The sequence below is a fragment of the Limulus polyphemus genome, unplaced genomic scaffold (assembly GCF_000517525.1).
Source record: "Limulus polyphemus unplaced genomic scaffold, Limulus_polyphemus-2.1.2 Scaffold1035, whole genome shotgun sequence".
NCBI classification, from domain to species: domain Eukaryota; kingdom Metazoa; phylum Arthropoda; class Merostomata; order Xiphosura; family Limulidae; genus Limulus; species Limulus polyphemus.
In genome coordinates this window covers 194,041-204,194 of record NW_013666645.1, presented here as the reverse complement: position 1 = coordinate 204,194, position 10,154 = coordinate 194,041, and the positions used below count along the sequence as shown (strand labels likewise).

Here is a 10,154-nt window from a genome sequence, read left to right as displayed (position 1 = left end):
GTTTATTCAGATGCGAAACCTAGTGATATAACCTTTTTCTACCAGCCGATATATTTGGCTTCTTTGTGTCCAGTTAAATTGCCTGGTGTTAGCCTTATACAGCCTTTTAAGTAAACATGTTTCTTTCTTACCACCTTCCCTAGTTATAAAGTTGGCGTGGCATTTCCTCGGCGTAAAATATGCCGGCTTTCAAATCTTTGTTTCGAAACGTTGAGGAAAATTAAAAATCTCCGAATTAGCACAAGTTAACTTCAAATTTCAAGAGTTTTCTAATTTCTGTTCACTGATATAACACACGTGAAAAGGAAAACAAGAGACGTGCTTTTTGTTCTACAGATACGATTTTCAAATATATTTGTGTGTGTATTAAACTGAATACGTTTTTACTTATTTCGTAAAATAACTAATCAGTTGTAAGAACAATGGATTTCTTGTTTTAAAATTACTTTGATTTCTTTTTGTTTCTGTCCCTTGACACAAAATATGCAATGATAAACACAGCCAATTCATTCGACGTTAAGCGCCATCAGCACCATCTATGGCGTTAGTAACAAGATTTTCCACAATTTCTCGAAGAAATTCTATAAAATTCACAATTTAACACACTTAAAAATTTCTCTAAGGAAAAATTTAAATTACAGCTAATATACTATAACATCAGTTAGTAAAATTCTACACCAATATTTATACTTGATGTTCTAGCATTAAAATGTCTTTGCGAAGACTAGTGCCTTTTCAACAAATATTATTTTTTCTGTAATCAATCATTAAATATCTTTCAACAGATTGTTCAGTACTATATTTTTGTTTTAGTCTAAGTCATAAAACTCTATCAACAATATAAACATTGATAACTTAAATATCCATCCACTCATTTCTGTTATTTTAACAAAATATTAAATTTTCAGAAGTTTAACTGATTCTTTAAAAAATATCCTATGTAAAATATTTATAAAAAGTTAACTTTTAGGTGTTATTAAATCGTTTAGTTTGTCTAAGAAAAAAAATCCCTATATCATAAGCTTGAAACTGTAAACCAATATCAAGTTTTTGATAGTTGAGGGGTTCCTTTCGTTGGTAAGTTAGGTGAATGTTCAGCGACATGACCTTGACCTTTACAGCTTCTGCTGTGCACAACTAAACGGTTGGGAAAAAATGTACGACCACACCGAGAACAAGGTGCTAGTTGTTCCAAGTGGCTCTGCCAAGCGGCTTGGGCCATAGCAGCAAAGTCTATTGTACCGTCTTCTGGCAAAGCAAAACATAATGACGAAAGTATTAGTTTAAGTACTTTAATGAAAATCTTAATCATAACGGTAGAACAAGGTTTATGTTATATTTGGATACAACGCGTTCCTCACACAACTTACTAATTTGAACTTAGTTCTGCTGAAACTCTGAAGTTATAAATCTATTCTTAGTTTTCTAAGATAATTCCAAGTTTTCTATAAGCAAGTGACAAAACATCCAATTTATAGATTAAAAAGAATGGGAAGTTTAACATTTCTATATCATGTTATAACACTGATTATATCTGAAGTTGAAAAAAAAATTTGGCAGTTTAACCATTAAAAACAAATAAAACATAATCAGCATTAAATTTATCATTTTAACAGAATAAGATTTTCAGGAAGTTATTTTTTAACTTCAATTTAGCTAGACCTTACCTTTAAATACTGGTTCGGGTTTCTGGGGCTCTGGTCTCTGTATTTCTTTGGGAAGTTTTCTGTTTTCTATTTTCCATTTCTGTAGACACTGAGGCTCATGCAAGGAGATTGACGTGTTGTCAAATTCTCGACCACAAATATAGCAGGTGATAAGAGGGATTCTTTTAAGAACAGTTTCTTTCAGCCTTTGCTGTTGGTGCACAAAAATCTAAAAATAAGAATAAAAAACATTAAGCTCCCTTTTAATTATCTTAAAGCTTTCCAGCGCATACCACATAATTGATTTTCTAAGTTAAAGTATTTAGCAGAAACAGAAAAAAAAAATCAAATCATGTTTTCCTCTTTTACAAGATAGGTATTTTGGGGATTTAAATAAATAATTAGTTTATGCTACCTTTTTTCTTGAACTGCAAGTAACTATGGTCATTATTAATCAGTTCATTAACTATTAATCTGCTTCTTTTAGTAGTTTAGGTTTTTACGTCATGAAGAAGTCAGTTCGGAAATTACTAAACTTGTAAAAAGGGAAGTTTAATTTATCTTGGACTATTAAGTTGAATTCAGTAGAACTGTAACGTATTTAAAATAAAGTACATGGGTTTGCTGAAATGAGCAGGTGTTTCTATAGTTCTTTTTGAACAATGTCGCAGTCTACGGGAATCACTGAAGGCTGGACTCACGCAGCTATGACTATCAAATCTTGAAACCAATGTCTCCTATATTAATTTATGTAGTGTATTTGTTTGTCCACGAACTCCTCCCACCTGTTTTGGAGCAGGACCAAACTTGGCAGGCGGATTCGGGGTGTCCTTATCTAAATGGCTTAGCACCTCTACCTAAGGGTGGTTAAAATGCGCCCGGAATGTCATTTAGGCGTGATGGAAATCTAAGTGTAGGTTTTCAGGGTTGTTAAATCCGAATCTGGCATCTCATTTTGTATTCCTGGTCCCCCTCGGAATACTAGGGGCCTTTTTAAAATTTATTTATTAATGGTTTTAGTTTAGTTTAGAGGATGGAACAGCCGAAATGGACCAATAGGTCCCATGTTGTCCTAAAACGTTATGTTATGTTAATTCACTCTAGGCTAAGTCGCTTATTATGCTTGGCTGAAACTTATAAACCTTGGATAAAGTTCCAGACAATAAGACCTTGCACACCAATTTAAGTTAAACTTCCCTCTGGCTAAATAACAAGACAAATGTCTAGAAACGTCTAGGTTAAAACATAGGATATACAATATGAAATGTTTGTTTGTTGAATTTTGCGTAAAATTGCTTGATGGCTAGCTTATTAGCTGTTCCTAATTTTGAAGTGATAGACTAAAGAGAAGGCAGCTAGTCAACGCCACCCACTACCAACTGTTAGACCACTCTTTACCAGCTAATAGTGTGATTGCCTGCACATTATAACGCCCCCACGGCTAAAAGAGTGAGCATGTTCGGTGACGAGATTCGATCCCACGGCCCACAATCGAGCGCCCTATCCACCATGTTGTAGCAGACCTTACAACATACTTAATTTGTCTCGAATTCCTGTAAACTTTTAATTCATGTACTGACCATCACAATAGTTGTAATTTGTGATTTTTAACGCAAAATAGTTAATTATTAAAGTGTATATGCTTGTGCTCTTAGAAGTAACAACAATAGTTATATATAATAATCTGGCAAAACTTGAAAGAGTTTCACTAAACTGCTTTAGCACTACTAAATAATAAAACCACCAACAAAGAGAAATTTTATAATATTGTCTTGATGAAAGCAATTTCAAAACACAAAACCTTCATGTATATATTTAAGTAACTTATCTAATTGAATGCATAGGACGAAGAATATATATAAACATAATATGAAGTTTTAAATAGTGAGAGGACCCCAAAAATTCTCGCATAATTGTATGAAGACATTAATGGATTTTATTAATGTTCACTTCAAACTATAAATTGTTCTATAAGTTCGTGGTTTTAGACGAGATAGGCGTGGTAACATTATTAAAATTCTAATTTATCTAGATATTTGTAATTGCTTACCCGTTCTTCAATTTCCTTAGCTTTTCGATCTACACCATCACTTTTAGACTTGCACGCCCTCTGGTGGACAGGTAGGCGTTCTGGAAAAAATGTTCGACCACAATTAGAGCACCGAACGAGTTGAGCTTGAAATGCTTGCCATGAGGCGTCATTGTTCTGGTCACATGATACAGTACTGTCACAGTCTGGCTTTTCAGGCTCTGGTTGTCTTTGCTCTGGAGGTAGGTCTTCATTTGCAGTTCGCCACTTCTGTAAAACAGAATCAAATAACTTGTTGTTGTTGTTTTTTCATTATCCAAATATTAAATACAAAGGACCTGATCATTCATATTTTTTCCAGAAAGACTTCAAGGTGTAAAAAAAGGTTAGGTAGTTTTCTCTATAAAAATAAATGATAACTTAAATTATTCTAAATGATGAATAATACAAAAAATAAATACATTGCTACAACACAAATTTTACAATAGAATGGTAGTAATTTATGAACATATCTTATAGGCAACTAAAGCATTGCCAAAATCCCTTTTTACATATATTGGACCCATTTAGAAAACAAATGTGGATAGTGTATTAAAGGAAAATTTGACCATACGACTAAAGCAAGTCCTAATGATAACTTTTGTTACCGAAAAAGTGTTGCCCATTCTATAATATCTTTGCTTGTTTTCTAATATATATATATATTAACTTATAAAATGTTTTCTATCAGATGTTGTATACACGTTATGGAAAAGTAAATAATATGTAATATTGAATTTTCTTTTTTGACAAATTACGAGTCTATTTTGCTCGCGTTTCTCTACGTACAGTCAATGGTGAGCGTAATTAGTTGTAAACACTGTGTTGTAACGTTGTTCTTTCGTTACCAGTTTCTTTTAGATTATCTGAAAATGTTCAGTCCACGTAACAATAATAAATTATTTTATTTCCTCCTTTAACGTTTCTACAAACTTGAACACTGCCGTAAGTTGCTGTGCGCCTACGTAACGCAAAAAATAAAACAAGTCAACTTATTTGTACAACGTAACCGCGATTTCTAACACACTGACTGATTCACTATCTGTCTTGAAGTACTCTCGGTACTTTACAACTATCTCGTAATTATAATCTAGCTTCGAATGTGCAATATCATTTTAAGTCTGTCTCATCCTTAGAGTTTTCCAGACGTTCTAGGCCTATCTTATCAAACCTTCTGATCTTAATTTCACCATTATGATCCGCAGACCTTTCTTGTTAACATTTAAATTACAACATTAATATTATAGATTACAATTGATTACAGCAATTGGATAAACTCTTCTCAACTGGCAAAATATGTTCTACGTGTTATATTCTTATATCCTGTTTCTCCACTTACAACAACAGAAGAAACTACTTGAAGTCGCTTCTATAGGAAAAATACTGAATATTCAAACATAGAGCAATACAAAATGCCATGTATCTAACCAACAGGGCACGTGACGTTCAAAGAACATATTTTTTCTTCTCATATACACATACCTTTTCAGAATGAAAGCTAGATTCGGGACATAATTTTTTCATCTGCGTTTGAAAAGGTTTGATGAAACAGAATATCTGCAATGTTCCTTGGCTGCTTTTATCAAAACTGTTGTTGTAGATTGTATTTTCGATAATTTTCTTGTTTTTGCTCATTAGAGGGTGTTTTTGTTTACGTGGTGAGGTCTCGAAAATTCATTAAAGTTTAGATCTATGTAGAATCTAAAATCTTCTCATAATACAGAGAAAATGATAATGTTACGTCTCCGTTCGTTAGTTGATTTTCCGTAACTTCGTTCCCACGAAACTTTAGCGACACAAGTCCTTTCTTAATAAAACTGGTTTATTCTTTCCGAATACAACTTTACGATACACTCAACTTCAACAGTCGCGCTATAACAAACTATAATAACGACGTTAACTTCAACAATACTTTCTGACGTTCAATTACTCATTACCTACACACATTGTCCCGTCACGTTGTGACCATCTTATATATACCAGACTACCCTGTATCTAGTAAATGCTAGGGCATTCACGAAGGAACAAGATCTTTCTAGAAACGTGGCGTGACACTAGTCACGTGACCTCGCTGACGCAACAATAATATAAAAATACCAGATTGAATAAGTTAAAGTTAGTTAATCAGTTTAGTGTCAGTTAGTAAGTTAGTCGGCATATTTGTTATCGATCGAGTAGTAAGGAAATTCTGCAAATAAGTTTAAGTTAAATGTAACATTAGTCTCGAAATTGCTGTTCAACAAATTGTGAAGCTACACCTACTAGCGAACGTAACATGTAGCTTTTATAGAATGTTGTTGAAGAAATAAATTACTTTGTTATCGTTAAGTGTATTGGACTTACATCATTTTTTTCCAAATAATCCAAAAGAACTGAACTGAAGTAAGGTATATTTACCATAATCTCTTAAAATATTATTAGAGATAGACTCATTTTTTCAAAAATCTCAAAAATGTGATAAATTTGAGCACCGTAAACAGAGGCGGCATTCAATCTCTTCCTGATAAGGAAGCTGAGGTGGGCTAGACAAAAAAGAAGAAAAGAGAGGCTGTACAAAATCGTAAGCGTGTATGTACTGTAGTGTTTACGAAGTGAAACAGACAAATAAAACCTTCGAACTTTTCCTTCGATACGGGGGCTACAGAGAAGGCTGAGGCATATTTTGGGGTAGCTTCAGCCCCAGCAACCCCCCTTATAGTCCTCCGTGACCATGAACGTTCTTAACCACATGGTATAAAGTAAACACCATAATGAAATCTATTATGTATAAGATTAGTAAAAATTATTAATTTAAAAAGGGAGAATAGGGATCGTCAAAAAAGTACAGAAACAAGTTGAATTAAAATGCAAAGATTATATTTTCAAGCCTACAACTAGAGACTCTAAATAAGTAAACAAGCTAGGCTAGAAATAGCTACAAATCTCTATTCTGACTTCATGTCTACAGTACTTATCAATTTTAGTAGAGTCAAAATAGGGAATTGTAGCTTGAGAAAATAATGTAGACATTATTTCCAGCCTTGTTTGTCTCGATCCCTATTCCCCCCTTTTTAAATTAATAATTTTTACTAACGTTGCTTATTAAGTTTTTCGTGTCCATTTAGGGATAATAAATGTTAAGCTACATACGTGCATATGCGTTCAGTTCGCTGTTACATGTTTTTCAACAGTTTACTACTGCATTGGCTTTTTCACCACCCAACCTCCACACTGAAGTTATTCAAAATAAATAAAAATGTAGAAAAAGGAATAAACACGTGTACTGGTATGCAACTACAGCAAACAAAATGTAAAGTTGTTCTCAAAGGACCCTCTTATAGGCTAAAATTGTATTATCACATATTTAATGACCAGCTTCTATCAATGTCTAATAATGGCTGGAGACCTGATGATGAGAAAACCTTGTCGAAACGTTGTACACTTGCTGTTATGTTAAACTTATATTAAAGTTTTTCTTCATTACCAATTCAAGCCGTCTCCAGCCATTATTAGTCTCAAAGTGGGTTCCTCGTCATCGAATTTCTATCAATGTCAAAGTGTAATGTAACAAAAGACGAGCAGCAACAAAGCAATCTTATCAAAATCTAATAATGTTTCCTCTAAGATAATACAACACAGATTAATGCAATGTAAACAGACTCAGTAACATGTTTACCTTGTTAGGTCTACATGACACATATTTACATTCTTCAACAACTTTCTTTGTATAAGTGTTTGTTAGAATAAGGCGACACAAATAATACATGCAAAATAGACAACAGCAACACACTTAGCGTACATCAGCATTTATCGATAACATTTACAACCGCTACCTTAACACCAACTATTTCAAAATAGCAATAGCTATATGAAATAGTGCAATATGCTGTGGTAATAAATATTGATTATGCACTCCCGATTTCAGCTGAGTGCAAGAAACAGTAGAAAGAATCACCACCCTCGTCTGAGTATGGAAATCTACTATGTTAATCATCCAAAAACTTGCTGAAATATAGTCGTGGAAATCCACGTAGAGGCAGCAAACTCGAGTAATGATGAACAATAGTGACTCGAGTAACGATATGCAACAGCAAAATCTGGAATCTTTCACGTGGCAGTTTCCGATTAATGCATTAGAAAGTGGGCGAGTTGTAGTTTCCAACTAACATGCACGCTAGGAAAACACCGGATTTTTTCATGGTGGAAAGTGAAAGACTTAGAAAATTTCGCAGCACGACAAAATTAAGGAGATTGAATTAAGCTTAAAAGTACTATCTCAGTTTTTTGTAAAACTTCTGTGAAATCCCACGCTACAGTAGATATAACTTGCAATATCTATATAATGTAGTCATAATAAGGATTTGTAGCTTGCGCAAACTGTCAGCAGTAGATCTCCAACTTTGTTTGCTTACTCTCTTTTGTTTTTTGCGATCTATATTTGTAGATTTTAAATTTTGAATTTTTAATTACCTAGTATGCTGGCTTTGTTAATGCACAGAAATGAGCAAATATATGCCTAGAGTAAGACACGACCCTCACTAAGCGCGTATAACATTTTACCAGTAAAAAAGCAGCCTTTTCAAATATAACAAATAGTCTAAAACTTCCTGTCTTTTTTAAAGTAGTTATTTCCGAGCCGTGTGGCTTTGTGCCTGAGGTTTCGTGTAAGCACGCATTTAACACGCGTCCAGTACAAAGGTACCCGCTCATAACAACATCCTCTCTATTATGTATTTATAACCACGTAAATCAGCTTTCAGTGAAAAATAACCAACTTTTAAGTAGGTCATTAACATTCACAGCGTTTCATATAGTATATCTGTCTAGGTTTTGGTGTAAAACACCCAGCTGATTTTATTGTAGACGTGTGAAACAATAATAATAATAATAATAATATGAACAAATGGGCACATTTTGACTTTGTTTAACAATCGTGAAATCGTGGTATTAACTATTGAAAATGGAGGTTTTGTGTGTTGTTTCAAGAATAAGTCTGTTTTTTAAGGTGGTTTTTGCTCGAATGTTTTATTAGAGTTTTGGGCAAATTCCTGTGTGATCCCTATTATGACCCACCATCGTGGCTCATGATACTATAGCTTATAAAACAAGCCTAATGACGATAATTAAACTATTCCTATAAAAAACAACCACCTGAGTTGAAACTAAGGCGAAGAAATTTAAAGTAGAAGAAAATCCTCGATCTCCTATAAATATTGAAGTCAATTATAACAATTTTACTAAACAAAGTAATTTGTTTTTTTCCCATTTACCCTTTTTCTTTTCTTTCTATGAACCATGACGTGAGTTAATTATGCTGAAAGTTCACATTGGACTGGTTATGAATGAAGCAATAAAACCTATGTATTGTAATTTATTTGTACATTATATTACTGAGAGACTAGTTACTAGAATGATGTAAACAATACTTTTAAAAACAGCGTTTACGGTGGAACGGTTTTATTATTGTTAAGAACATAAAACGTTGGTCAGTAGAATATATTTTTTTAATACACCAGCATTATTGAAAGTCAAATAACATATGTATGCGAAGTAATATCTCCATACAGTGAAAGTATAGTTTCTTTCCGTGGTTCTTTCAGAATTGTTAAATTGCGTGCTTCTTCTAAAGTTTAATATGCCTTTCCCACACGTGGTCGCAGCACTTTCCTCCGCCCACCTGAACTGAAGTTAATAAAGAAACACTGTTTAGTATCCGCTGGTCGTGCAATTTATCAGAGTATATGAGTTGAAATAAAGTTGGGGTATACATATATTTTAATGTAAGCTTATTAGTACACACGTTGTTATTTATGTATGATATTTAGAAACTATAGGGAAGTTTACTTTTCATATCAAACGTTTCCATCTATATATAAACCATTAAATCTTAAATGTAATTGAAAATAATGTCGATGCCATAAAATAATTAAAAGAAAATTGGAGTTTATAAGATTTGAACTGTGACAAGCCTAAATTACCGTTTAGATTAACCTTTCTAGCTTATTTTAAGGCAAGTGAGGCATATAATACTAGTTTGTTTGTTGAATTTCACGGAAAGCTACACAAGAGCTATCTGAACCATATTTTGAAGCGATGGATTAAAGGGAAGGCAGCTTAGTCAACATAATCAATTGCTAGTTCTTCAGCTACTTATCACACACCCAGGACCCCACTAATCAATTGCTAGTTCTTCAGCTACTTATCACACACCCAGGACCCCACTAATCAATTGCTAGTTCTTCAGCTACTTATCACACACCCAGGACCCCACTAATCAATTGCTAGTTCTTCAGCTACTTATCACACACCCAGGACCCCACTAATCAATTGCTAGTTCTTCAGCTACTTATCACACACCCAGGACCCACTAATCAATTGCTAGTTCTTCAGCTACTTATCTACACACCCAGGACCCCAAATTGACGTAGTGACGCGTTTGTTAGTTTTTATTCATTTTATTT

At 33.5% G+C, this 10,154-nt stretch overlaps 1 protein-coding gene across 1 annotated transcript in view; it reads right to left on the bottom strand.

The window, feature by feature from the left end:
* Nucleotides 1–6: 6 nt before the first annotated feature.
* Nucleotides 7–10,154, bottom strand: part of LOC106461804 (zinc finger protein 474-like) — a 23,987-nt gene continuing 13,839 nt past the window's right edge. The window contains exons 2-4 of the mRNA XM_013921658.2: nt 3,697–3,945; nt 1,668–1,875; nt 7–1,248 (exon numbers count right to left, since the gene is read on the bottom strand). Coding sequence (XP_013777112.1) covers nt 1,043–1,248; nt 1,668–1,875; nt 3,697–3,945 — 663 coding nt within the window. The 3' untranslated portion in view covers nt 7–1,042. The remainder of the gene's footprint in view (nt 1,249–1,667; nt 1,876–3,696; nt 3,946–10,154) is intronic.